Source organism: Colletotrichum fructicola, assembly GCF_000319635.2.
Source record: "Colletotrichum fructicola Nara gc5 chromosome Unknown KSG_Nara_v1_contig04, whole genome shotgun sequence".
Lineage (NCBI taxonomy): Eukaryota > Fungi > Ascomycota > Sordariomycetes > Glomerellales > Glomerellaceae > Colletotrichum > Colletotrichum fructicola.
The window spans coordinates 4785117-4813060 of NW_027094054.1; the positions used below are offsets into that span (position 1 = coordinate 4785117).

At 55.3% G+C, this 27944-nt stretch overlaps 8 protein-coding genes across 8 annotated transcripts; 4 read left to right on the forward strand and 4 right to left on the reverse strand.

Annotated features, from left to right (window-relative positions):
• Positions 1–158: 158 nt before the first annotated feature.
• tpsA (Alpha,alpha-trehalose-phosphate synthase [UDP-forming] 1) lies at positions 159–1855 on the reverse strand (the record flags this gene model as incomplete). Its single annotated transcript, XM_032023886.1, has 3 exons — positions 159–1065; positions 1118–1490; positions 1552–1855. The coding sequence occupies 3 exons, from the start codon at positions 1853–1855 to the stop codon at positions 159–161; spliced, it is 1584 nt and encodes a 527-aa protein (XP_031891996.1).
• A 2528-nt stretch (positions 1856–4383) lies between these two features.
• Positions 4384–5739, forward strand: CGGC5_v008143 (uncharacterized protein; the record flags this gene model as incomplete). Its single annotated transcript, XM_032023897.1, has 2 exons — positions 4384–4575; positions 4639–5739. The coding sequence occupies 2 exons, from the start codon at positions 4384–4386 to the stop codon at positions 5737–5739; spliced, it is 1293 nt and encodes a 430-aa protein (XP_031891998.1).
• An 874-nt stretch (positions 5740–6613) lies between these two features.
• Positions 6614–7636, forward strand: gal10 (Bifunctional protein gal10; the record flags this gene model as incomplete). The annotated part of the gene is made up of 1 exon (XM_032023908.1): positions 6614–7636. One exon carries the CDS (start codon positions 6614–6616, stop codon positions 7634–7636), a length of 1023 nt encoding a protein of 340 aa, XP_031891717.1.
• A 629-nt stretch (positions 7637–8265) lies between these two features.
• On the forward strand, positions 8266–9282 carry CGGC5_v008145 (uncharacterized protein; the record flags this gene model as incomplete). The annotated part of the gene is made up of 1 exon (XM_032023919.1): positions 8266–9282. One exon carries the CDS (start codon positions 8266–8268, stop codon positions 9280–9282), a length of 1017 nt encoding a protein of 338 aa, XP_031891716.1.
• Positions 9283–9750: 468 nt separating this feature from the next.
• On the reverse strand, positions 9751–10443 carry CGGC5_v008146 (Cytochrome c oxidase assembly protein COX20; the record flags this gene model as incomplete). Its single annotated transcript, XM_032023930.1, has 2 exons — positions 9751–9989; positions 10068–10443. 2 exons carry the CDS (start codon positions 10441–10443, stop codon positions 9751–9753), a joined length of 615 nt encoding a protein of 204 aa, XP_031891715.1.
• Positions 10444–11235: 792 nt separating this feature from the next.
• Positions 11236–18033, forward strand: pol2 (DNA polymerase epsilon catalytic subunit A; the record flags this gene model as incomplete). The annotated part of the gene is made up of 3 exons (XM_032023942.1): positions 11236–11846; positions 11912–12054; positions 12101–18033. The coding sequence occupies 3 exons, from the start codon at positions 11236–11238 to the stop codon at positions 18031–18033; spliced, it is 6687 nt and encodes a 2228-aa protein (XP_031891815.1).
• A 965-nt stretch (positions 18034–18998) lies between these two features.
• CGGC5_v008148 (putative transcriptional regulatory protein) lies at positions 18999–21399 on the reverse strand (the record flags this gene model as incomplete). The annotated part of the gene is made up of 5 exons (XM_032023953.1): positions 18999–19491; positions 19548–20120; positions 20176–20597; positions 20649–20869; positions 20922–21399. 5 exons carry the CDS (start codon positions 21397–21399, stop codon positions 18999–19001), a joined length of 2187 nt encoding a protein of 728 aa, XP_031891816.1.
• Positions 21400–22047: 648 nt separating this feature from the next.
• CGGC5_v008149 (2,3-dihydroxybenzoate decarboxylase) lies at positions 22048–23187 on the reverse strand (the record flags this gene model as incomplete). The annotated part of the gene is made up of 3 exons (XM_066151971.1): positions 22048–22245; positions 22436–22817; positions 22886–23187. The coding sequence occupies 3 exons, from the start codon at positions 23185–23187 to the stop codon at positions 22048–22050; spliced, it is 882 nt and encodes a 293-aa protein (XP_066008683.1).
• Between the last annotated feature and the right edge of the window lie 4757 nt (positions 23188–27944).

Consider the following 27944-nt stretch of genomic DNA (forward strand, 5'->3'; position numbering starts at 1 on the left):
GTGATTTCGCCTCGCTCATGTGCTACCATTTCCCAAACAGCTATGCTTCGGCGTGACGAGTATTTGCTGGGTGTGTGTGGTTTAAGAGGTTGGGGTATGTATGTGTTTCTTCTTTTCTTCATCATGCTTTCATCAAATGTGCCGCCTACAGCGGCCCGTTACGCCTCTTGCTTCTCCTGCTTGCTCTCCTCGCCATCCTTGACTGTTAGGTTCTGGACGCCCTCGACGGCGCTTTGTAAAGCCTTGCTGACCTGACCGACGACGTTGCCGCTAATGTTTCTCAGGGTCTTCTGTTGGGTTGTTTCCTGAGATAGGCGGGTCATTTCGGCGACGAATGACTGGCCCCACCACGACGAGGTGTACTTGAAGACGTAGCGCTCGAGCTTGCGGTAGTTCGTCTCGCGCTGTTCGGGAGACATGGTGACGGCATCGTGGATGGCGTTTGCGAGCTCCTCCGTGTTCCACGGGTTCACGATGAGGGAACCATTGAGGGATTGGGCTGCTCCAGTGAACTCGGAGAGAATCATGACACCGTGACGTTCGCGCTGAGTCGCAATGTATTCGTACGAGACCAGGTTCATGCCGTCGCGCGTTGAAGAGACGAGGCAGACATCTGAGACAGCGTACAGAGCGGTGAGCTCGTCGAAGGAGACGCTCTGGTGAAGGAAATGGATGGGCATAAACTCGATTGTGCCAAACTTTCCGTTGATCCGACCGACCAACTCGTTGACGACAGCGCGGAGGTTCTGGTACTCTTCGACATCTTGACGCGAGGGCACGGCAACCTGGACGAGAACGATCTTGCCAATCCATTCGGGGTGTTCTGTCAGGAAGACCTCGAGTGCGTGGAGCTTCTGGGGAACGCCCTTGATGTAGTCAAGACGATCAACACCGACGATGAGCTTGACGCCATTAAACTTGCGCTTGAGCGCATCGATGCGCTCCTGGACCTTTGGCTTCTTGAGACCTTCAACGAATTTCTCGGGATCAATACCAATGGGGAATGCGCCGACGGTGACGAATTTGCCGTTGTAGTCGACGCCGTTAGGGGTTGTTGGGGTTCCGCTGGGAAATGTTAGTCGCAATACTTTGCTGTAAGTCCCAGGTGTGAACCTACAGGATGCGAGAGCAACTGCTCAAGAAGTGGCGAGCGTAGTCGTATGTGTGGAATCCGATAAGATCACAGTCAAGAACACCCGTCAAGAGCGCCTCGCGGACGGGTAGGATGCGGTAGATCTCGGAAGATGGGAAGGGGGTGTGCAAGAAGAAGCCAATCTTGACATTCTTCTTGGAGTCGCCAATCTCCTCGCGCAGCATCTCGGGTAGGAGCATGAGGTGGTAGTCGTGGACCCAAATCAGGTCGCCATCCTGAACATCGTTCACAACGGCTTTGGCAAACAGGCGGTTGACTTCGCGGTAGGCGCTCCATGCACTCTCGTCGAATGTGATTTCACCGGGGTGGTAGTGGAAGAGGGGCCAGAGAATGGAGTCTGTAGAGCGAATTGTCAGTTTCACTGTTGCAGAAGGCAGATTCGGGAGGATTGTCCGCACTGGAGAAGCCGTTGTAATGCTTGTCGGCAAGCTCATCGTCAATGAAGACGGGGTGGGCATCGTATTCGTCCTTGAGACGCTGCTTCATGCCGGCGATCTCGTTTTCGGGAACCTCGAGGCCAGGCCAGCCGTACCATTGGAAGCTTGTGGTTTTTGACAGTCCACTGAGACCGGTGACGAGACCACCAGAGGACATGGAGAAGGAATAGCTGCCATCGTCGGAGCGCTTGATGGTGATGGGCAATCGGTTGGAGAGGAGCAAGAGGCGCCCGGGGGCGGTGTCATCGTCGACGAGCGCAGGCATGGTGGGAATGGGTTGCCCGGCGGTGCGTTTGAGTTGAAAGGTGGGAAGGGAAGAAAATCGTGGGTTCCTTCGTTCGGGTGGGAATTTGGGGAGCAGCAGCAGCTAGCTTAGTGGTCCTGTGGCGGTGGGAAAGGTGTTAGCTGAGTCGTTGTCAGGCTGGGATGAGCTTGCGGGGGAATGGAGGGGTAAATGTAGGTTCGGCTGGTGTCCTGCACTATGAGGTACCTGATGTGCAAGCGACGCAATAAGGAGCCAGGGTGTTTGTCGCTGTAATCCAAAAGCGATGGGATTGTGAGCCAGGGATAGATGCAAGCTTACCTACCTAGCTTTGTTGCTGGTGGGGAGCTGGTTTTTTGGGGGTGGTTCGCTTGCTCAAGCCGGAGCCGTGAATGAAGCAAGCAAGCAGCGGGAGGAGACAGCGGTATGTAGATGGAGAGAACAACAGTGATCGGGCTGCCCGAATCCCAGGAAAACACCGAGTGCGTGGAGGGTGACACAAGCCAGCACAACAAGTGCAATACAGCGTGGTGGAGGAGGTCTTCGTCTGGGAGGAAAGGAAAAGAAGAAAAGTAGCTTGGGATGGATGGCTGGATGGAAAGAGGCGGAACAGGGCGGCTAGTCGATGGTTGGCTAACGTGCTTTCGTAACGTCCAATTACCCGTTTGTTGACTGAAGTGACGGAGCTTCGTTCTGTCTGGGCCGAGCCAGGGTGGCAGTAGAAGAAAACGGGAGATGCGAGGTGTGCGGTGAGAGGTGACAAAGTGCCTTGGGTTTTGAGGGTGTTGAAGAGGAGGGACGGGAGGCAAGGACAACGGGTAATCAGACAGGGCAGCTGCTGCTCCCAGAAGTAGAGGTACCTGCTTGCTTCGTGTGATTTGCTGGGCAGGTTGGGCAAAGCAGGTGATGCACGTACAGGAAAAGCTACCTTAGGTTCATAGGTAAAGTGCGTCGGCGAGACTCTCAGAGGCATGTTTTACGCAGCCAAACTGCAGATTAGCTTACCTGTATCTAAAGTTGTTGACCAACTAACCTGGGGCCTGGCGTTACTGAGGTGCCATCTACGTAATTTTGGCGTGGACCCATGTCGTGTTAGTCCTGGGGCCAAATTCCGGTCTGTCACTGCTTCCCACGTCTCTGTCATTTTTTATGCTGATTTAATCGCAGCCCGTTCTGGACCCCTCCAGCCATTCCGTCCTCCTCCGGCATATGCATCTGCTCTCTTTGGCCAACTTGAGATGCCCATTTGCTCGTCTTACCGAGGAGGTCACCGGACAATTAGGGAATCACGCCGAGCTCATGGTGAGCGATATAAATCTGCAGGGCCGTTGAGCCGGATCTCCTCAGCCGCCCGACTGCAACGACCCAGAAAAGGCCCAATGTCTCGAGGGAGAGAGCGAATAAATCAGGTACCGGTACTTCCAGAACCTTGACGATACCCGCTCGACGGTGGAGAGGCCGGCGCCGAGGAAGTGGGCACCACATCGGCGATAAAACACAGAATGTTCACGATGCCTCTGAACTTTTCCTTCCATCCACTGCGCCAACGACTGGAAATCTTCAACAAGGGAGCCTCATGTCTGACAGGTGAACCCTGACCTGTCGGGCCCCCCAAACATAACGCAAGCGTGCCGTCATCTGTGAACCGTAGTCCGCATCCAAGGAAACGGGTCCAGCCAGAAAGGTGTTACCAGGTTGATACAAGTTGCAGAGGCCCTCAAAAGGAGCTTCCGCCCCGGCAGCTGAGCGACCTTTCAACGTTTAACCCGTCTTGCTGGCCAATTGCGGCCGCCAGAAGCCCAAGAGCGCTCCAACCCAATCATCCAGCCCACAAGGTCTCCGTTGGGCGACCGCAGGCTGGCATCGAAGGGCCCATTTTCTCCCCGGGAATCCGGACCAAAACTTCCTTGGGCGGGTTGCTTTAGTTCCCGGCCCGAATTGACCCTCGCACCGGTCATGGAAAAACTGATTTTCTTCGTTGGTAGATTCTAGTTCCTTACAGTTCCTCATAATCTAACCAGACGGATATTCTCAGGTGATTTCAATTGATCATCTTCTACTGCTTGTATTCTTTCAAGCCAACCTGATGGTGCATCGCTTGGTTCATTGTCCTTGAAAGCAATCATAAGGCATGTAACAGTATATTTTCACTTTATGGGGGCACTGAAGATGGATAATATCATGAGTGCATGTCATCATGCTGGAAGCGCTCAAGGTTTCCTCCATGACTTGGGAATCATTCCCATCGCTGCTTCCAGAGCTTCAGGTACGTAGCGAGAAGCTCAGACCACTGCCGGGTGACTTGAGCCCCACTTCGGTCCAAGCCAGTCGCAGCAGCTCCCCGGTTTCAATTGAGATGCGGGCAAGCGCGCCGGCTTTGTTTCTCTGCGACGCGACGACAACCGCGAAGAGCTGCTCGTGCTCTGCCGGAACACTTGTATCAACGCCACGTTCATTAATCGAGAACCTGTGAGCTTCTCTGTTCGAACAAAAGGGACATCTTTCGTTGTTTATCCCTGTCACGCGAGGCCATGGCTTCCTCGGACAAGAAGATCGAGACGGAGCTTCTCAAGACCGTCCGTGAGGTCTTCGAGTCCGACAAGGATGAGCTCACTGTGAACACCATTCGCAAGCGCGTCGAAAGCGACCTCGATCTTGAGGATGGATTCTTCTCTACGGGCGAATGGAAGGACAAGAGCAAGAAGCTGATCAAGGAACTCGCTGTAAGTGGCAGGGCGCGCGCAAGTGCTCTTGCGATCTACAGCAGCTGATGAACCCCGTGGCAGAACGAACTACTCGCCGGGCCCGGATCTCCGGAACCCGAGGAAGAAGTTGTCGCGAAACCGAAAAAGGGAAAACGTCAGTCGGCTGCGACGTCCCCGCCAGCGAAGCGCAGGAAGCGTGCATCTGCCGCCAAAGAGGAGGAACCTGAGGACGAAGAGTCGGAGGTCGAGAAGCCCAAAGCCAAGAAGAAGGCAGCCCCACGGAAGAAGTCGCGCGCCACCGTCGATTCTGATGAGGAGCCGAGCTCCGTCAAAGCGAAACCCTCCAAAGCCAAGAACGGACGCGCCAAAAAAGCAGAAAAGGTCGAAGACAGCGACTCCGATGCGCTGTCCACCCCGCCCGAGAGTGACGATGACAAGGCTGGGAGTGACAAGGACGAGGCAGAAGATGAGAAGCTCGAGGCTTCTCCCAAGGCGCCGGCCAAGGAGAAGTCACCTGTCGAAGCTAAAGATGAGGAATCTGCCGAGAAGCCGGAAGCTGCCAACGAGAAGAAGGAAGAACACCCGACGCTCGATGATGACACGACCAGCGAATTGTCTGACGTTATAGACGACCCGCCCAAGCCGAAGCGCAAGAAGAAGGAAGCCGGCGCTCCCAAGGCGCCAAAGGAGAAGAAGGAAAAGAAGGAGAAGAAGGCGGTCGCGCCGGAGAACCCGGACGACGCTGAAATCAAGAAGCTACAGTCTCACTTGGTCAAGTGCGGCATTCGTAAGATTTGGGGCTTCGAGCTGAAGCAATACGGCGACAATTCAAAGGCGAAGATCAAGCACCTCAGAGGCATGCTGAAGGACATTGGTATGGACGGCCGCTTTTCGGAAGCCAGAGCTCGGGAGATCAAGGAGCGCAGAGAGCTCGAGGCCGATTTGGAGGCGGTGCAGGAAATGAACGAGAACTGGGGTGCTGGTGGCCGATCGTCAAGGAGCAAGGCGCGCGGTCAGCCGGCGAAGAAGGTTGTGGAACCAGAGCTCTCTGGCGAGGAGAAGGAGAAGGACGATGAAGGTGATGATGATGAAGAGGAAGAGGCAGTTGTGTCGTCGCGTGCCCGTGGCAAGGCGCGTGCGGACCTGGCGTTCCTCGGCGACGACGATGAAGAGTCGGATTGATCACCGGCGCTCGTACAGAGGAGCATTTTCTCACGGACTTGGAGCATGATTTGGCTGACTGCACTTGCTGCAGGTTGTACTGTACTATATACCATTGGCGCACGCATTGTCATGATGTTTGGGGGTCATCGCGGAATGTCGGCCGAGGCGGTAATGAATATGGAGTCGGATGCCATTAGGAACCCCGGCACGCGTAGCTTTTATCCAGCGAATTTGGTTTCTGATTGGGGGTCCTCTCTGACATTTGGCAAGTTCCCTGCGGCCAGAGCCGATATCCAGTCTGGTGGGAATCCGCACTTGAAGCGAACCTCTCAAGGGCCAGGTACGTCTGCCTATCCATCTGTCACAACAACTGGTTCCGACGGCTCAAAGCTGCTTGTGGGCTTCTTAAACGCGCCAGTCAGACGTCAGCATGGCCGCTGGAGACGGGGCTAGGGGCTTGATGGGGGCCGATTTGGCGTCCATGGTTGCGTGAGCAGAGCGCGTTCCGCAGTACGAGCAAGGAGAGGGGAAGCTTGGGCGGGCGAGTGCCCATGCCTGTGTCTCCAATTTACCCCGCCACGAGCGAGTGCCCCGCCGACGCCGTCATCTCTCTTCAGCACTTTCCCCCTCCAATCCTCGTCCAACCACCCCACTGCATCCGCCAACAAGCGCAATACAAGCAGTAATAGCCTGAATTGCAACTCTCGTCGCGTTGCCCAGTGAAGCAAGGCAGATTTGCGACACTTAAAAGACACATCCCCTCTACCGCGTTGCGTGATTTCACCTGGACACGTCGTAAACATTACCTGAATCCGGCAATTCGTGACCCAAATACTCGGATTGGATTCCCCATTGCCTCTCACCCACGACCTCGTCACCTACATCCGTAACAATGACTAATGCTCCTTTCGAGTTCTTGCCCCTGGGCGCCATCCTCCAGTCCTTCAAGGTCAAGGGAACCAACATCGTCCAGGGCTTCCCAACCCAGGACCTCTACGAGAAGCACAACTCGCCTTACTTTGGCGTCACCGTCGGTCGGGTCGCGAACCGCCTCGAGAATGCACAGCTCAAGTCGCTCAACGGCGGCCAGACCTACAAGCTCGCCGCCAACGACGGCGGCAACAACCTGCACGGCGGCAACAAACCCTGGAGCAAGCGTGTGTGGGAGGGCCCCAAGCCCGTCGGCACTCGCGAGATCCCCGGCGTCGAGGGTCTCAAGGGCGGCGAGAGCGTCGAGTTCTCGCTCACCAGCGAGGACGGCGACGAGGGGTTCCCTGGCACCGTCAAGGCCACCGTGATCTACACCGCCGGCACCCAGGAAGTCGACGGCAAGGAGGTTTCCGTGCTGGGCATGGAGTACGAGGCGAAGCTGGTCGACGGGGCTGACGAGACGGCCATCAACATGACGAACCACTCCTACTTCAACCTCACGGGCGACGAGACCTTTGCCGGCACCATCGCCACGCTGGCGACTAACGCCTACCTGCCCCGCGAGAACGGCATCCCGACCGGCGGCCCCGCGCCGTTCCCCGGCATCGAGGGCGGCAAGGCCTTCGAGCTCGGCGTCGACGGCCCCGAGGTCGACGACTGCTTCATCGTCAACGAGAAGCCCGACTCCGTGCCCATCGACACGCGCAAGGAGCCGCTGAAGCTCCACGTGCACGCGAAGCACCCCAAGAACGGCGTCAACCTCGAGGTCCTCAGCACCGAGCCCGCTTTCCAGTTCTACACCGGCGAGGGCATCGACGTGCCCGCCGTCGAGGGCGCGCCGGCGAGGGGCAAGAGGAGCGGATTCTGTGTGGAGCCGAGCCGGTGGGTGAACGCGATCAATGTGGACGGGTGGAAGAGCCAGATGTTGCTGAAGAAGGGCGAGACTTATGGAACGCGCATCGTGTACAAGGCTTGGAGCGACTGACTGAGTGCTGGGAATGAAGCTTGATGAGAATTGAGGATGAAAGTAATGATATCAACGTGTTGGCCTCGTAATCATCCGCCAGACGCTATCTTCATCGTGCATGACCTTGGTGAGTTTCCTTGATGCTTGGGCCTGCGGATGGGAATTCGTAAGCGCCTGATTCGGCTCATAAGTTACACGCCCGTGTGCCATGAAAAAAATAGCCGATGTGACTGATCTGATGATGGAGATGAAAGCATAAAAGATGGGACGAAGACTAACCCTCGCAGGGTGCGCAGCTCACCGAGGGGCGCTAGCTTTATCTTAGCGTCCTTTGGCTGCTTATCGCGCCAACGCAACGGTTAGCGCAGGGACTGCCAACCTCCAAGGAAGGATCGCCCCGAAGTGTAACTGCCGGACGTACTCAACGAACGCCAAATTCAACCTCTCGACAACTCCCTCACCGACTGCGACTTTCCTCTTCTACACACGAGATACCCCTGGTCGAAATAAAACCTCTCTATAGGTCAGGCGGTTCAAGACTCACGGCGACCGCGACGCTCTGCATTCTTCAAACTGACAATCTTGGAGTACCCCCAACGAGTCAGACGCCCATTTCAACACCGCCCAGACGGGGCGATCCATCAATCATGACAGACGCCTTCCCGACCCCGACGGCGACGCCAAAGCGCAAGAGAGACGAAGAGGCCCCTCCGCTGTCGCCCATCTACACCACGGCCAAGTTCTCCTTCCAGCTCCCGGATGCTAAGAGCGACGAGGACGGGAGCGCGAGCCCGCGCAGCAAGGTGGTGCACAAGTTCCGTGGTTTGGCGCTCAGCGGTGGTGGTGGTAGTAGTGGTGGGGGCGGGGTAGCCCAGCAACAGGGCAGTAGCCAACAACCTCAGCGCCAGGGCCCCTACGACCCGACTCGCGACCTGGGTGACAGCGGCGACGGAGCCTACGACGACGACCCCTTTGCGAGCCGCAAGAGAGTCAAGATACCCGAGCTGGAGATGAAGGACGCCGACGAGGATGAGCCGGTCGCGGTTCCGGACCCTGAGGTCAGAAGTGATCCGGGCCTCGCCCCGACGACGGGTGTGAGCGTGGCCGCGCCTGAGGCAGAGGCTGCTGCGGAGATTTCCCCCGACGGCACAACGGCTACCGCTACGAGTACGGCGGCCACACCGGGCCTGCAACGACCACAGACTTTCTTCAACCGGCTACAAGACGCAAAGGCTAGAGGACGCAGACGAGCCGGCACGCCGCCCCTCAAAGGCCGCAAGGGCAAGAACGCCGCAGAGGCAGCACCACGAGACGAGGACGAGGAGATGCAGATTGTGGATCCCGTCAGGGCAGCGCTGACGTGGAAGGAGGAGGAGATTACTATCTACGACCCGGATGACGAGGACGACGATGGCACGGGAATCAACGGGGTCGGGTTCATGCCGACGGCGGCGATGGCGTACGCGCGCACGCAGAAGCGGCGGCTGCAGCTGGCCGAGTATAAGAAGCGGGAGGAGAGCGAGGCAAGAGCCCGGCGGAGTCAGCGCCGACGCGGCAGCGGCGCGGGCTTGGGGGTTAAGATTGACACGAAGCCAGCTTCCGGAAGCGGCGTGCGCAAGGTGCGGTTTGACTCGGAGCCGAATACGATTGTGACGAATGGATGAGCCGGTGGGCACGACGAGGTTGTGCTGGAGAAGTCTTGACTTATGGCTCGGACGAAGGCCGGTGTTTATGGGCGTTTACATGGTTTTGTTATTCTGGCACAGGCGTGGGCGGCGACGGCATGGCTTGCATTTGAGGTATTCGCTACTTGGCTCTTGGGTGTACCGCTGTCATTAGACGATGACCAGTCTGGTATCTTTATTTCATCGACGCAGGAGAAGCGCCACTGCGATTTTGCTACTAGCAAGCAAGGGAGTCTGGGTGGACGACATTGATATAGTCTTTCTTTTATACCCCAAACACGAATTGGACTGGAGATGATACAAAGCTTTTACATCTTCCCATCACGACGCATGCGTCATGCCCAATGCCACCGACGCCTTCTGCACTTCGCAGAAGAGATACTCGTACACGGAAGGATTTGCAAGAGATCCTCCATAAATGGGGGTTGACGTGTGTTTTTTGCTTTTTCACCAGAACTTATACCACGCCTTCTGGCTTGCCTTGACGACCTCCTCGGCCTTCTTCTGCTCCAACGCCGCCGCGGCCTCCTTGCGGCGCTTCTCGGCCATGGTTTCCTGGTAGACCTCGACCGTCCTCTTCATCCTGATGCGCTCCTGGAGGCGCTCGTACTGGCAGTACTCATGGCGGCCGGCCGCACCGAGCAGGAAGCTGCCGACGGCCCAGTTTGAGGCCTTGCCGATTGTGCCTATGAGATATGCGTCAGCTCTAGCTCATATGCGTCTTACCGATGCGTCATGACATGTAAGAGAAAGGGGAGCATTACCCTTAAAGACCAACCTCAACCCGCCCACGACGAATCCCGCCGCGATACCCGTGAGCAAGCCGTCTCTCGCGCAAGGCGCCTGCGCAAACGTTGTGAAATCCTCCGACTTGATGTTCTTGACGACCTCCCAGGCCGTGGTGGGCTTCTGCGCGGCGGCGCCCTCCTGCACGGGGAAGTTGGCCTGGAAATCCTTGGGGTCGGGCTTCGGCGCTGCTGCTGCTGCCGCTGCTGTCGTCGGTGGTGATGTCTCTGAGCCCGGTGCGCCCTCGCCCACGGGCCCTTGGGTTGACCTCGACCAGAGGTACAGCTTCTTTCCCTCCTTTCCGTCCTTACGAGGGTCTGGGATGCTGACGGGCTCTGGTGTTTCTTGCGCCATTGTTGCGTGCTGGGTTTGGCTAACACGGTGCGGCCTTTCACTTAAGCTTCTCTCACTCACTCAAAATCTGTTCGTGGTCTGAGATGACGTCCACGGATTTCTGGGTTGAGATGGTCTGTGCGTCTGGGTGGGAGACAGAGGCACCCCATGCGATTGAATGGATGGCTTGGGGTTACAGTTGATTTGGTTATTTTCTTTTGACAAGTTGATGAAGAGACATGAGTTGCCTTGGAGTTAGTAGAGTCTGAAAACTTATTCAACACCAATTGAAACACCAAACCTTCATGGTCGATTACATTAAGACGGCACTGAAGCTGAGGTCCGGGACTGGAACAAGCTTACCTAATTCCCCAATGGAAGCGCCCTAGATGCACCCACCCCGGTCCCCTGGCCAGCCGGCTGGCTTAATTGATTGCGGGTCCGTCACTGAGACGTGCATTCGTCGCGTAAAGTCGCGCCTGGAAACGCGTCTGGCCGTCGCTCTGGACCACCATCCACCCCGGCCCGCGATCTACCTAAAAGTTGTGCATCCGGCCCCCCCTAGACGTACACAAAAGTGACAATTGCCAAACTCCCACTCGTCCAATTCCAGAGTGTTGGACAATACCCATACCGTATTTGCTTTCTTCGTCCCTTTTTGTTCCCCAAGCCACCACAACTCCTGAGATACCCCCTTTGACGTCCAGTCCACCTCATACGAAAAGTTCAGCATCGATCTTGTCCTAGCATCCCGCCGTCGAATACACCCCGCTACCGAATGAGAGAGAGGACCACCACATAGACACACCCACGATGCCCAACACAAGCCTCCGGCGCCCGCAAAAGGGCTTCCGCCGCGGCGGCAAACAAGCATACCACGGCGCCCGCACAACGCGCACCTTTGCCGCATCAGGTCGCAACGAAGCCACCTCGGCCGACGAGAAGTGGGAGCGCACGCGGCTCGCGCACCAGATCGACGAGAACATGGGCTTCGCGCGGTACGAGGGCGGTAAGCGCAAGGAAGGCTGGCTGGTCAACGTGCAGCCGACGTCGGTCGAGGACGACCGCAACCCGAGCGGCCGCGCGGCGCTGGACTGCTACTTCCTCGAGGACGACGGGCAGACGTTCAAGGCGACGGTCGAGTACGACCCGTACTTTTTGATCGCCGTGAAGAAGGGTCGCGAGAGCGAGGTCGAGGAGTGGATCAAGCGTGTGCCGGGCGGCGGCGTCGTCAAGACGATCAAGCGCGTCGAGAAGGAGGACCTGAAGATGCCGAACCACCTGCTGGGATACCGCCGGACGTTTCTGGAGCTGCGGTTCGCGAACGTGAACGACTTGATGGCGGCGAGGAAGGATATCATGCCCATTGCGGCGAAGAACAGGAAGAATGTGGATGCGATGGACGCATATGCCGAGGTTGTGACGTATGTTTTGGCCCCTGCGAGTATGTGTTTTGGTGGGGAGAGCGGTTTTGCTGACTATCTGACAGGACGAACGGCGATTTTGACCTTTTTGACGACTCACGAGATGACGATAGACGAGCTAATGCTTCTTTTGCCGACGCCAGCGACTTCATTGTCGATATTAGAGAGTACGACGTACCGTACCATGTAAGAGTAATGATAGATATGGGTAGGTCTGACTCCGAACGCGAGCGGGATGACGCTAACCCTGGTAGATATTCGGGTGGGAAAATGGTATTTCGTGGACGTCAAGCATGGCGTCACAAAAGTCACAATCAACGAAGACAGGCTAGCCATGGCCGATCCCGTGGTCATGGCCTACGATATCGAGACGACGAAGCTGCCCCTCAAGTTTCCTGACGCTGCCATCGACCAGGTCATGATGATTTCGTACATGATTGACGGCCAGGGGTTCCTCATCACCAACCGAGAGATCATTTCCGAGGACATTGGCGACTTCGACTACACCCCCAAGCCAGAATACCCCGGCCCTTTTATGATCTTTAACGAGCCGGACGAGAAGGCCGTTCTCGAGCGATTCTTCCTGCACATCAAGGAGGCGCGGCCGACGGTCATTGCGACGTACAACGGTGACTTTTTCGATTGGCCGTTTGTCGAGGCGAGAGCCAGTTTCAACGGTATCGACATGTACCAGGAGATTGGCTGGAAGAAGAACAGCGAGGATCAGTACCAGTGCAACTACAGCGTGCACATGGATTGTTTCCACTGGGTCAATCGAGACTCCTACCTGCCGCAGGGATCTCGAGGTTTGAAGGCAGTTACCGTCGCGAAGCTCGGATACGACCCCGACGAGCTCGATCCCGAACTAATGACACCCTACGCGCAAGAACGACCCCAGACGTTAGCAGAGTACTCAGTTTCCGATGCCGTGGCGACGTACTACCTGTACATGAAATACGTCCACCCCTTCATCTTCTCGCTTTGCACGATTTTGCCGCTGGGCGGTGACGACACGCTGAGGAAAGGTACCGGTACCCTGTGCGAGATGTTGTTGATGGTCCAGGCGTACCAGAAGGAGATTGTCCTGCCGAACAAGCATGTGGCACCAAGAGAAGCCTTTTATGAAGGACACCTTCTTGACTCAGAAACGTACGTCGGCGGTCACGTCGAGAGTATCGAAGCCGGCGTCTTCCGGGCAGATATTCCCGTCAACTTCGCAGTCGATCCGGGCGCGGTGGACGAGCTTTTGAAAGATTTGGACGCTGCGCTTAAGTTCAGTATCACGGTCGAGGAGCAGAAGTCCATGGACGACATTGTGAATTACGACGAGATCAAGGAACAGATTGCGGGAAAACTGCGCTCGCTGAAGGAGACACCGAACAGAAGCGAGCGACCCCTGATCTACCATCTCGACGTCGCTTCCATGTACCCCAACATCATGACGACAAATCGACTGCAGCCTGATTCCATGATTCAGGAGTCGGACTGCGCAGCATGCGACTTCAACAGGCCAGGAAAGACTTGCGACAGGCGATTGCCGTGGGCTTGGAGAGGAGAGTACCTACCTGCCAAGCGCGATGAGTACAACATGATCAGGAATGCACTGGAAAACGAAAAGTTCCCGGGCAAGTGGCCCAACTCGCCGATGCGGACGTTCCAGGACCTGAGTCCCGATGAGCAGACGGCTCTCCTGAGGAAACGACTGCAACTTTACTCGCAAAAGGTCTACCACAAGATCCACGACTCAACAACGATCGTCAAGGAGGCCATCATCTGCCAGCGCGAGAACCCCTTCTACATCAACACGGTGCGCGACTTCCGAGACCGTCGTTACGACTACAAGGGCAAGGCAAAGGTGTGGAAGGGCAAGACGGAGTCGCTCAAGTCGTCCGGCGCGACGTCCTCCGAGGTGGATGCGGCGAAGAAGATGATCATTCTGTTCGACTCGCTGCAGCTTGCCCACAAGGTCATTCTGAACTCCTTCTACGGCTACGTCATGAGAAAGGGTTCTCGCTGGTACTCCATGGAGATGGCTGGCGTTACCTGCTTGACAGGAGCTACCATTATTCAACTTGCCCGAAGCCTTGTTGAGCGTCTCGGTCGCCCCCTGGAACTGGATACTGACGGTATCTGGTGTATGCTTCCAGCCACGTTTCCCGAGAACTTTGCGTTCAAGACCAAGAATGGCAAGAAAGTCACCGTGTCCTACCCCTGTACCATGTTGAACCACTTGGTTCACGCGCAGTTCACCAACCACCAGTACCAGACGCTCAAAGACCCCAAGACGTTCAAGTACGAGACGCACAGCGACAACTCCATCTTCTTCGAGGTCGACGGCCCTTACAAGGCCATGATCCTGCCGACATCGAAAGAGGAGGACAAGAACTTGAAGAAGCGATACGCTGTCTTCAACGACGACGGTAGTTTGGCTGAGTTGAAGGGTTTCGAAGTCAAGCGCAGAGGTGAGCTGAAGCTCATCAAGATCTTCCAGCAGCAAATCTTCAAGTTCTTCCTGGAGGGCACGACGCTGGCAGAGTGTTACACCGCGGTCGCCAAGGTGGCCAACCAGTGGCTGGACGTTCTGCACAGCAAGGGTGTGACTCTGGCGGACGAGGAGCTCATGGAGCTCATTTCAGAAAACAGAAGCATGTCCAAGACGCTCGAAGAGTATGGTAGCCAGAAGTCAACTTCCATTACTACGGCCAAGCGTCTGGCCGATTTCTTGGGCGAGCAGATGGTCAAGGACAAGGGACTGAACTGCAAATTTATCATCTGCGCCAGGCCGAAGAATGCTCCAGTCACCGAGCGCGCCGTGCCTGTCGCCATCTTTTCCGCCGAGGAAACCACCAAGCGGTTCTACCTGAAGAAGTGGTTGAAGGAGGAACCTGCAGACACGGACCCGAGAGCTTTATTGGACTGGGACTACTACCTTGAACGTCTGGGTTCAGTCATCCAGAAACTCATCACCATCCCAGCCGCGCTGCAGAAAGTCCGCAACCCTGTCCCTCGCGTGCCGCATCCTGATTGGCTCCAGAGGAGAATCAACATCAAGGAGGACAAGATGAAGCAGAAGAAGCTCACCGATCTCTTCACCAAGGGCCCATTGGAGGACATCACCAACCTCAATGGCCGAAACCTGAACGACATGGAAGACTTTGGCAGCCAGCTGCTGAAGCCAAAGCCGGTAGCAGCCGTAGTGGCTTCTTCGCAGCCGGCGCCTGTCGCCCAAAAGAGAAAGTCTCCCGAGCCCGCCGAGAACGCAGACCCTTTTGCTGCGCTGCCCAAGGTTATGCCATCCCCTTCAGAGGACTACGTCGGCTTCCTCCAGTACCAGAAGCAAAAGTGGAAGATTCAGAAGCAGGCCCGTATCCGTCGCCGGCAGCTCTTCGGTGACCGACGCGGCAACCAGAGCAACATCCAGGCTACATTCATGAAGCAGGCGCATATGACCTTCATGAACACCTGGCAGCTTCTGCATCTCAAGGCTACCGAAACCCCTGGCGTCGTCAACGCTCACGTCCTCATCGATGCCAAGATCCACACCCTCAAGATCAAGGTCCCGCGGCAGGTGTTCTTGAACTTGAAGAGTGGCGATATGCCGGACGTAGACATCCCGGGCTGCGAGGTGGAGCAAGTCAACCACACGCTTCCCAACGGGCACTCTTCTGTGCATCTTTTCAAGCTTACGGTCCCTGAAGACACCTACTTTGCCGAGGCGGACAAGTTCTCTTTGCTTTTCAACCACCCCAGTGTCGAGGGCGTGTACGAGAAGCATCTTCCTCTGAACATCAGGGCCGTCCTCCAGCTCGGTAACCTCTGCACAATTGATGAGCAGCAGCACGCTGTGCTCGGAAAGGGTCTTGATCAAGGATTCGACCTCTCTGGCCTGAAGCGACCGTTGAAGCCCAGGACGTATCTCGATTCGTCCCCAATGGCGTACATTTACATCTCCCACGTTACTGCCGGCGACAAGCAGATCTTCGGAGTCTTCTCAACAACACGAGACGAGGCACACGTTATCATTCTGCAAAAGGGCAGAGACTCTGGGCAGGACCTTCCGAACGTCTCCAGAATTTATACTGAGCTCCTTGCTCGACGCGGAGAGGAGGCCGAAGGCACCAACTGGCAGGATTGCTTCCGATACCAGGAGAAGCTCACCTTCAAGATCACGCAAGTGACGACCAAGAGAAAGGCGCACCTAGAGCTCAGCGACGTCGTCAAGAAGATGAGAAAGGATGAGCTGCGGCCGCAGATGATGGTCATCCAATCCTCACAGCGCAACATGCTCATCACTGACGTGCCGATCCTGGGCGACTTCCCTGTGCTTCCGCTCAAGTACGATCCCGCCGACAGCTCCCTTCCCCCTCTTGGCTGGCAAGCCGTCGTAGCGAAGCGTCTCGTGGGACATTACCTCGGTCTGGGCTCCTGGATCTTGCATCTGACGACCCTTGCCCGGTACGGTGATGTGCCTCTTTGCAACTTGGAGCGAGAAGATCCCCGCTTCCTCATCGACATTACATATGCCCGCCGTCTGCAGAACAACAACATTGTTCTCTGGTGGTCCGGAAGCCCTCGCCCCGACCACGCAGGCTACGAGAAGGATGACATCACCGGGCCGCTGCAAACCGTACAGATGCCCTCCGTCAACAACCCCGGCACGTTCTCCTCGGTCTGCATTGACCTGGAAGTCAGGAATCTTGCCATCAACACTATTCTGACTTCGTCTCTGATCAACGAGCTTGAGGGCGCCGACTCCATCTCCTTCAACCCTGCCGGCGACTCTGCGGCCGGAGAAGAAGTCATCACGTCCGAAGGCACCTTTGCCAACGCGGGCGTCCTCGTCCTTCGTGAGATGGTCAAGAGTTGGTGGCAGGAGGCGTGCAAGGGGGATACCATGGCAGACGTCATGGTCCAACACCTTGTCCGCTGGGTCGAGAACCCGGATTCGTTCTTGTACGACCGAGCGCTGCACTACTACGTGCAGATGATGTCCCGCAAGGCCTTCCAGCAGCTCATGGCTGACTTTCGCCGTGTCGGATCACAAGTCGTCTTTGCCAACTCGAACCGCCTGCTTCTGCAGACGACCAAGGCGGAGGTTGGTACGGCGTACGCCTACAGTCAGTACATTATCAAGTCGATCAAGAGCAAACCCCTATTTCACTTTATCGATCTCGAGATCAAGGAGTACTGGGACTACCTGGTGTGGTACGACGAGTTCAACTACGGAGGCAAAGCGTGCCAGGAGGTCGTCGAGGCGGAGTTTCAGAAGCTCGACACGGTTATGCACTGGCAGATGGCCACTTTCCTGCCCATACGCCTGCAACCCACGTTCCAAGACTGGGTCATTGAGTTCATCCAGCTCATGCACGGCCTCAAACGCCCGCAGGGTGAGTTCGACTCGACGCCCCGGCTGACGCAGCTTCCGCAAAAGTCACTTGCGGAAGGCGCCGAGGGACAAATCATCCTCGGCAAGAAGTTTGAGAAGCCTCTGAAGAAGGACATTGCCAACCTTGTCAACCTGCAGAAGAGGGAGCTCCTGCACCCCGAGCTGGCGGGCGATTACTCCTTCCCCCAGCTCCCGGGCAGCCACCTTGCGCACCTGTCCTCACGGAACGCGGTGCTGGAGCTGGTCAAGGCCCTGATGCAGGTACTCAGCCTAGACAAGAACGTCACGCTCGAGGCGCGGCTGCTGCGGAAGGAGCTACTCGCTATGTTCGACGTTAGGGAGTTCAGCAAGGAGGGCGCCTTCCAGAACCCGAGCGAGAGCCTCAAGCTGCTGCAGCTCTCGTGCGACAGCTGCACGATGGCGCGCGACCTTGACTTCTGCAGGGACGAGGACCTGCTGCCGGAGGTGGGGCCGGACGGGAAGCGGCTGGGCGCCGAGACGCGGCCGTGGCGGTGCACGTTTTGCGAGGCCGAGTACGACCGCAACGCCATCGAGGAGATGCTGCTGGCCCAGGTTGAGGCGTTCGTGGTGGAGTGGAGCACGCAAGATCTCAAGTGCACCAAGTGCGGCGCACTCCGGCTGAACGAGTTTATGGAGCATTGTACGTGCTCCGGAGAGTGGGTTGAGAGCGTGAGGAGGCAGGAGATTTTGAGGAAGGTCGGTGTGTATTGGAATGTGGCCAAGTTCTTTGGCTTGAGGATGCTGGGAGAGGTCACGGAGGGGTTGAAGAAGGGGTTGTAACGGGGTTTGGTGTGCATATACACGGCGTTCATGGTGATTTTTTGGGGCTTGATGAGATACTGAATACAAATTTAATGCATGACATTCTAAGCTTTTGTCTGACATGTTGCTCATTACTTTGACGTCTTTGTGTTGGCCGGCTGCGTGTCGAGCGCCGTTGAAATACCCGGCGCCCACTTTTCTCTTCCGGGCCCGGGGTCGGCGGGCTTCCCGTGTTGACCGGGATGGATCGCGGAGTTACGTCGTGTCTTGATCGCAGTCTAATTTGAGAGACTGCCTTTTCCACCATTGTCGACCATTCGAGCCGGAGACCGGGCGCGGCTTGCGGGTAGAAGCGGATATCGGCCAAGTGTGGTAGGCAGGCTGGCAGCCGTCAATTGAACACATCAGTTTGGGTAGATGGGAACGATGGAGCCGAAACCACGACAGCTGTCCCGCTCGTCCCTTCGCGCTTCGGGCTTTCGTGCGTTCGCCTTATCGCTGCTGGTGACGTTGATGGTACAGTATGCAGGCGGGGTGCGGTATCCGACGGCTCGCGCTCGCGCCCTTACCCGCCATCCGGCTGTGCTTAGGTGCTGGTGGTGGTGTTTGGTAAAACCACCCATACCCGCTGCCAGCCGCGCCGGGAGCTGCGTTTCGGTTGGAGCTGTTGGGTGCTTATCTATTGAATCCGTCAGATTTCATTTTCGGGGAGGGATGGGTTGGAGGAGGGGCCGGGTGTTGGGGTTTTAGATCCCGTGGGCTGCTTCGGATGCGGGGTGTTGTGGTGGTGGTCACTTTGGGATGAACTGCGCTACGTGTTTTGGAGCATCGTGGAAGAGATGTTTGGCTTGTGAACAGTTTCGGTCTAATTCGTGATTTTGTCCATTCGGTGAGAATGATAGATCGTAATATAGTCGTAGATGTACATGATGTCATAATCTCCATACCCGTATAAACTCCAGACTCCTACTGCTCCCTTAACCTCAAGCGTTGAACGGAAAGCTATCCCACTGAAAGATATTCAGACTCTCCCAGTCGATGCTCAAATCATCATCGTCGAGCTGGACCTCGGGCCAACTACCCGGGTCCCCCGCGCCCAGCCCACCACTAATACCGCCCTCGCCGACCACACCCTGCTCGAACCGTATCAGCGGCCAGAAGCCCGTCTCGTCCTCGCCCTGGTGCCTCTGAGAAAACATGTTGCTGCCGCTGCTGACGGGACACGGCGGGTCGAGGCTGAAGAGCTTGGAGACGTAGCGGCTGCCGCCGACGGGCGCGGGCTTGGCGCGCCGCTCGGAGATGGCGTTGGAGAGGGAGGTGAGGATCTCGAGGTAGTGCGCGGCCTGGTGGCTCTGTGCGGCGAGGAAGGCGAGGACGTCGATGGCGCCCTGGAAGGCGCGGTCGGTCTCGATGTCGATGGCGGACTTGGCGAAGTTTTCGACGCCGAGGACGAGGCCTGCTGCGAAGACGAGAGCTCTGTTGGTGGTGGTTAGTGATTGTTGTATTATGGGAAGAGATAGAGAGAGACGTACTTCATGATACACATGCTCCGCTGCAACAGCCCCGCCTTGAGCGCGTCGGCGCATGTCTGGGCGAGGTACACGGCGGCGTCGATGCAGGCCGCGGCGAGGGGCGGGTGGTGGATCTTTGCGTCGGGGCGGTTGCTGTTCAGGGAGGAGATGAAGATCGGGCGGGTGGCGAGGGTGACGGCGAAGTAGTACAGGCAGGAGACTTGGATCTTTGCGATGGCGACGCGCTGGGTTGACGACGAGGAGGATTCCGGCTCGGACGGTTGGTGGTGGTGGAGGGAGCCCTTGAGGGACGGGGGCAGGCCGCGCTTCCAGGCGTCGATCTTGAGGAGGAGGTGCTCGACGACGGTGGCGGAGACGTCCTTGTCGTGGTAGAGGGTGTTGTTGATCTCGTTGATGATGTCGACGATCTCGCAGGTCGCGGTGAGGCACTGGGTTGCGTAGTCGTCGGGGTGGGGGGGCAGCTGGTCGAGGGCGGCGCGGATGTCGATTTGGATGCCGGCTGTAGCGGCCGGGCGGCCGAGGAGGGAGTTGACGAGCTTGTCGAGGATGCGGACGCTGATCCAGACTCGTAATCTGGTGGATATTGGTTAGAATGGTGAAGGAGGATGTGAGATGAAGGACGACGTACCGTAGTTGGCCCTTCTGGTCCGGTTTGCCCATGAAGGAACTGGGACTGTGAAGGCCGAGAGCGAGGGCGGCGCGGGCGGCGATGGAGAGGTACATGTAGGCCGTGTTCCTGCGACACTCGCCCAGCATGTAGAAGGCCATCAAGAGGAAGAGTCGGACCATGTGAAGGTCGGGGTCCTCGAGGAGCTCTGCGAATGCTTGGCGCTGGGCTCGTCGGAAGCAGCTCCGGCCGATGGTTTGCGCCTCGGACGCGCTGCTGCACTGCGCGCCTATCGCTATTACCATTTCTCTGATGGGGTCTGGGAGGATGTTGGGCGGTGTTGAGGGACGGTCGTCGCATGTGCTTGTTGACGACTGGCTCTGAGCTAGGTTGAAGAGTTGCTGGCGTTCACTCGGGTCGAAGATGTCGATGAGGCCTTCGGTCTGTTTTGTTGTAAGTTGCTTGTTTGAGATTATGAGAGCAGGGGTGCCTACTGCAGAGTAGTAGCAATGCAGATATGCCAGCTTTTGCTGCACGTTCAATTCAACTGCGGTTTCTGCTGTTGGAGAGGTCGTGGCGCGTGTTTCTGGTGACTCGACTTCGAGCATCGTCTCGGTGTCGTCGTTGTGTGAGAATGGAGAGGGCCCGATCTGCCCGGCGACGACTTGGCGGACTGTTTGGAGGAAGGATATCGCTGCGGCGCCTCCCACGTATACTGTTCATAAAGCGTTAGGACGCATTGGAAGCTACGATGAGATCTCACGCACCTTGTTCACCGTGAAGACTTCGAAGCATTCGCGACGGGTTTGCCAGCAGGGATGGATCCGTCGCAACTTGTGTTTCCCTCGGCGGCGTCAAAGGCCGCGGGTCAACATTCATACTCGTCTCTTCATCCTCTTGCTGAGAAGCGGGCGGCGATAGGCGAAATTGTCTCTGCCCATTCACATTCCTCCGCGATCGATCCCTCGGTGAAACCGACGAGCTCACCGAAACCGTGATGGATTCATTATCCAGCGCCGGCGTGGCGCGGGACCTCCTCACCCCTCCACCCGCACTGCTTTTTGAAATCTTCCTCGTCCTCGACCCTCGCGGCAGCTCAGTCATGCAGCAATCTCGCTCCAGCCCGCGGCGCACGCATTGCGTACACGGCGCAGTGCCGCTGCACCTCTTCTTGGCCTCGCGACAGAAGCTGCAGGCCTCCGCGGCCCTCTGGCGCAGGCTCTCGGGGACTTTGGGGCGAGGCATGGTGGGATGTGTTCAGAAAAATGCGAAACGGCTAGCACGAATGGCGAAATCGCATCCCTTGAATCTCATGGAGTAATGGGAAAAGGAAAATCTGGGGTTTGGAGGGGTGACTTACACAGACAAGCCTTCTGGATGGGGTCGGCTGCCGGCTTCCGGGGGCGCTGGATCTCCCTGCTGCCGGGACGGAACCCCACTACGGAAGTTCCTAACGAATTCCGGACCCCATACCCCCCACATCATCTGCCAACGTCACTGCGCCCCGGTTGATAACGAAGATTTGGGGTTGAAGGATTTGGGGCACGTGGGCTCAGTAAGAACATGCAGGAAGAGGTGGCTAGTCACTGTTTGCAAGCTCTGTGCTGCTGGAGGAATGGCGCCGCATGATGACGTGTCTAGCTCACTTGAAGAGGGTTGTACACGACGAACATGTGCTCGCCAGTCTTTGATGGGAGGGTTTTTTATAAGTGGGACTATTGATCGAATTCATAAATCCCATGTTTATTTTGCGGTTTTGCATCATCGGATTCTGGGAGGGTGTTTTCAGAAGGTTGGAATTTTCATCATATTCAATGAAGCAAGGATATTTTTCTAATCTGCAATCAAAGCTACAAAACCCGTCCATAACTAAGTCTTAGATATTTCCATCTTCTAGCTTGACAGTTTTGCCTCGCTGTCCTTAAAATCCGGCAGCTTGAAAAGCTTCTTGGCGTTGTCTCTTCCAATCTTCCTCTTGTCAACGACATTGATGGGAAGAGCGTCGTACCAGTCGCAACCATCCGCAAATGATTCGAACGGGTAATCAATGGAGAAGAGAATCTTGTCGGCGCCGACCTCAGTCATGCAGAACTGCAAGGTGGTTGTTGAGAAATGACCACTTGTTGTGATCCACAGGTTGTCCTGGATGTATTCGCGCAGCGTCTTCTTAATGGATAACCCCAGAGGCTTCTTAACGTCTTCAAACCAATGAGAAATTCGCCAGGCATCGAACAATTCGGCTGTTAGTTTGATCTATTTGAAGCGGTGGTGATACACGTACTGGAATGTGCTCGCCGAGATGGCCCAGAATGATCTGGAGCTTGGGGTGGCGGTCGAAGACGCCGTTCGTAACCATACCAAGCACGTGCAGACTAACACCCTGTGCAAAACTCAAGGGGGGACCAATAAGCCATGAGCGCTTAGCCCAGAGCTTCTCGTGAATCGAGCCGGTCGGGTTCCGGGGGTGCAGGTAGAAGGGAACGTCCAACTCGGTCACGGTAGACCAGAACACGTCCCACTCAGGGCCATCATAGAAGATCATGTCGTCTCCATCCGGACCAGCACGCTGTGTGTCGTTGACAAGAGCGCCAAGAAATCCGTATTGTGTCACACAGCGTCTCAATTCATCTGCAGCCTCCTGGGGATCGTGCATGGAAAGCGTGCTGGTACCGCATTAGCTCGACGCCGTTCTTTTCTTTTTTCCCCAAGGCTAAAATCGGCAAGAACTCACGCGAATGCGCCAAAGCGGTTAGGGTGCTTCTTGACTTCCGGGGCGATGTAGTCGTTGATCTCCTTGGCCAGGATCTGAGCCTCCTTGGGGTCCCAGATGTCCTGCACGCCGGGCGCGGTGTACGACAGGATGGTGAAGCCGACGCCGTGCTTGTCCATGTAGTTCAGTCTGATGTCGGCGACATCTGAGATCTCGGCGGCGTGCTTCTCGGGGTCGACGGCGAAGAGGGACGCCCACCAGCGGGTCTTTTCTTGGAACCTCGGGAGGGCGAAGGCCTCCTCCAAAGCGATTTTGCCGAGCATTATGAAGGTTTTACTAATTATAAATGAGATGAGATTGGGTCCGGCAGGTCGTATGAGATTCGCAGGAGGATAAAGGGTGTAAATGCAGATGTAGTCAGATGAAGCCTGAGGTGAAGTTCGACTACTCTGGGCACGCGGATGACATTTATATGTAGATGTAGCTCCCGGTTGTATGCGACCTCATCATCACACATAAGCCGAAACGGCCGTGGGATGACCGCTTGGCACAGATGCTTCCCCGTGGGAGCCCCAATTCCCCCTCTCTCCCACCGGAGACGCGACTATGCACCGGGCCGCCGAGATTCTTTCCGCGTCGGGTGCTTCATGACCCTGTTCCCGGTTTGCTTTCAGGGTAGCTTTGACTTGGATTGCAGAAATAGTGGTAAACCAGACTAGTTTGAACATCTCTTAGGAGGTTCCGTCCAGGTGTTCCGCATGGTCGGGTAGCGCACCATAACACGGTGCGGGGTCTGCTGCGGGTACGGTCGTATGTTCCCCTTAGCCGCCTCGATCCGTCACTGAGTCGTTCTGACTACGGCTTCTCTGTAAAATATTTGATGGCAATTGAAAATACGAATCAAAATGGTTCGCGATATCTAGCGTCTGAGACTTGGTGGAGTGATCCAATATTGCGATACGCTGGGAACGACATCTCCACACGTCAACAAGAGACTGACTACGCACAGCCGGAAACTACCGTTAAAGAGAGACTTTCCCTTGTCATTTACACGAAATGAGCGAACAATAGGAATTGATACGACTAGATTGATACCTAAAATATCGAAATTTGATCGTTCGCGTCGAAACTACCTTACTTAACTATCGAATGCAGATTACTCTAATCAATTAAACATGATATTGCACAATATGATTAATGCCATTCCAATTGGTAAAACCTGGAGTAACACTGACATCAATCATAAAATATAACGTTTGTTGGACCTTGGTACACTCTCTTTGAGTAACAGAACCAGTTGAGCATTCCAGCGACGAAAACACCACCCACCACTACGCAAGCGTAGTCTGCAAATATGTCAGCACCTCACGGCGATGGAAAATGTCAAGCCTTGGAGGGCTTACTGAAGTTGCTGCTATCCACGCTGCGGGAGCCAGGCAGCAGGAAGAAAGTTGATGTGACCACCGTGAATGACAGCGTTACACAATTCGCAACCCAACCAACCCAGCTGGGAGGATGAAAGGTTCGAGAGCAAGGGAGAGCCTTCTCACTGCGGCGAAGCCAGATAATAAAGAAAGTAGGAAATGCGATTGTAAGTTGCTGTAGGATGACTGTCACACTAACGATTGAGTTGAAAGCTGCGCCTGACGTTAGACTTTCCAATGATGTTGACGTATGAAGAGTTGGTGACATTTACCTTGTTGTGAGAACAGATTGATACATCCAATAAGAAACAGCACACAATACCCCAGGATAAGAGAGTTGACTGGTACGTTGAGCGACTCGTTGATCTGCGACAGATGTTTCCACAAAGGCAACCCGCCGTCTTTCCCGAGACTCCACGTCATCATGGAGGCGACTTGAGCGCAGCCGACGCTTCCAATAGGCAGAAGAACAATCGTCACCAACGTGAAAATTACGGGCACCAAATCTCCTGACGAAACCTGTTGCCAGATGGTGTAAAGGGGAAAGTTGGACGTATTGGCAAGGACGGCGGGATAGTCGGTGATGCAGTACAACGTCGCTAGGAGAAAGGCAAGAGAGGTGACAAAAGATATGACGGAGGCTATTATGATGGTGCGAGGGACCACGTGTCGAGCGTTTTTGACTTCTTCAACTAGGTGTACAGCGCCATCAATGGGACAAAATGCCACCACAGGTGCCGTCAGGCCGATGAGAAACTGGACGCCCGCAGACCAGCCGGATTCTTGGGTATACTCGGTCCACACCACAGAGGAGGGCTGCTTGGTCTTCTGCATCACCAGCGTGGTGATTAAGAAGGTGAAGAATGCCCCTAGACTTAGAAAGACTGTGTTGTTCAGAAAAGGTGAGATACGATCGATACCGAAGCATGTGTGGACTTACATCCGCCAGTATAGAATAGTGAGAAGAGTCTTTTCCCGCATAGATTAAAGAGACAAACCAATAGATTGACACCCTGAGAGCAAAGAAACGGCATCCAAGAGCTCTGAGAAAAGTTCGGGTTCCAATGCAAAATGAGGGCGTGGATGCAAGGCCAAACAGCGCTCGTGCTGGAAGCAGACATGGCAATCCACGAGAACCAGCTCAGGAACCCACAAATGTAGCTCTGATATATGCGATCAGCAAGGAAGGCATCTGCAAATGCACGAGTCCAGACCCACCGTGAAATTGTTTACAGCCTTCGGTGCCAAGATCGAAGTCCAATGATACTGTCCACCAGTTGTCGGATACGCAGAAACCAATTCTGCAAGTGTGATACTAATGCAGCTGAAGATAGTCGTGACTATAATCACACCCCAGGCTGTAACTGCAGGGCCATACCCAATCGAGATGGTGAGAGTGACTGCGACGACGAGCCAGCTGTTACTGACGTTGAAGCCCGCTGAGAGAATCCCGAGCCAATTCAGATCTTTGCGAAATGAGTTGTCGACTAGGATTCCATCATGGACTGAGGATGAACGAGCAATGCCATCATGCGGGACTGATTGGATGATCTTGTTAGAAAGTCTTCGGGGGGGGGGATTAAAAAAGGATATGCTACCGTCTGATGAACCGCCCGAGCCCTTTGTCTTGAGTGTACTGAATTTCTCACTTCCGTCGATTTCCATGATTCGGCAGAGATTGTATAAAATAAGAATGGTTCTGAAAATACGCAACCTTCCCAAGACCACATGCGTCAGGGCCTGGCAGCAAGACATTGGAAGGCGCTGCTAGGCTTATATCAATGCTGGAACCTAGCTTGAGTTACACACCTAGGGCTTTGATCTTCGGAAACTCGGAAAGCTCTTATCAGCTGGAGGGGATGGCTATCTAGCGCGCATTAGCCCAAAACATCACTCTTCAGCTAATAGACGGGGAGTTGTCTTTACTGTGGACAGCGGATTCATTTCCCAGAGCCACGAGGGGAGATGCGGAGATGTCGCGCGGCCGCGGAAAGCAGTGTTCGGGTGGCCAGTATGTGAGTAGCTATTTGCATGCCTAATTCGAAAGCTCAGGCTTCGATCTTCCGCTTCCTTTTTGTCGTCTCTCTTGCCGTTGTGATTGCTATTTTCGCGAAGTCCGTTGGTTAGGTTTGCAATTTCACCGCAAATGCCAGAAAATGTTCTATATTGACTTGGATCACACAATGGCAATCAGCTTCACAAGAGATGCTAATATTGCTCTGAGCCCAACAACTGGTTGTTAAAATATGAAGGCGCTGTCTATCATGTTCTCAAATTCCTTTACGAGCCACATAGTACTCCCTATAACTAGACTCATATCCCAAAATCCACTCGCCAATAGAACCCATGATGTTCAAGGAAGCTCGACTTGCAACTTGGCTCAGCCAACGCGTCGGTAATCTCAAACCCAAAGGAGTATTGGCATGCTTCAAGAACACCATCAACTGGAAGATGCTCGGGGTCTCGCCAGCTCTCTTGCAGTCGTCCAAGTACCCGAAGAAATTACGAAAGAACCTTTCTTCGCCTTCAAAATCTTCAGGCGCTAGGTTTACATCGATAACGAGCGGATCAGTGCTCGATGCGTTCTGAAGTGTGTGAAACTCCATCTTTGGTATGATTGCCGTTCTGGGGGCGGCGGGATCTGCGGCCGATATCGTCTTCCAGGGGGCATGTGTGGTATTTTTGTAGAGGTGGCACTCCCCGGAGACAATTTTGAAATGCTCCGACTGGTAGAGATGGAAGTGGAATGGGGGATTCACAATTGACGGGCTGAGGGCATCGTAAGGTGGATGCGAGTTGCGCAGAAAGTATTCCGAGCCTTTGCGGAACTCCAGGCATGACTTCCCATTCTCGTAAAAGATGGGATTGTCGACAGCTCTGTTTAGTCTAGGTGGCGAGGATGATCTGAGAAAACTGAACATAATGATGGTGGATCCTTTGGATTGGAGTAGAATCAGTGACGGGGGTCAAGGGTTGCCCCCGAGAATGGAAGACTTGTATCTTAACATGAAGTAGGCATATTATTTGGTACGCAAATCGATGATTGATACGGACTCGGGGGCCGAGATACGCGGATACCTCAGGCTCACGGCCCCTCGGATTCTGGAAACCGAGTTTCCGCCCCGCTTTGGAAATGCAAGCATGCCGGCGATCTTGTCTTGTTCAGCCAAAGTTGCCTCAAGCCATTTTCAATGGACCTTTATGTCTGATTTGAATGAGAATTGACACAATTTTCTTTGAATTGTATTCAAAGGAGGAGACTATAAACCATGATGTCAAATCGGGAGGATCTGGTTGGCTCATCTGTTGCTCTTGTTGGTGATGATGAGCGGATGCAGTCGAGCATCAATTCTTATCACAGCGGGAAAGGTAGAGTTCAATGTTGGCATTAGACATATGATTTTAGCACCAGTGACCCTCATTCTGGACAAATTCAACGGCGCCAAAATGATGATAGTGATCTGAAATGTCACGCACACTGATGATTTGATCATTATCACCTTATCCCTGTTGTTGTCAAACACGCTCTAGATCAGGCGAGATAAGTGTTGCAGCTTTAAGCGTGTCTTGCCAGGATCATGTACTAGCTTTGATCAAGCTAACGCACGCCTGGAATGCGGGGTAACAGGGGCAAAAGATCGCTGTTCTTATCTCTA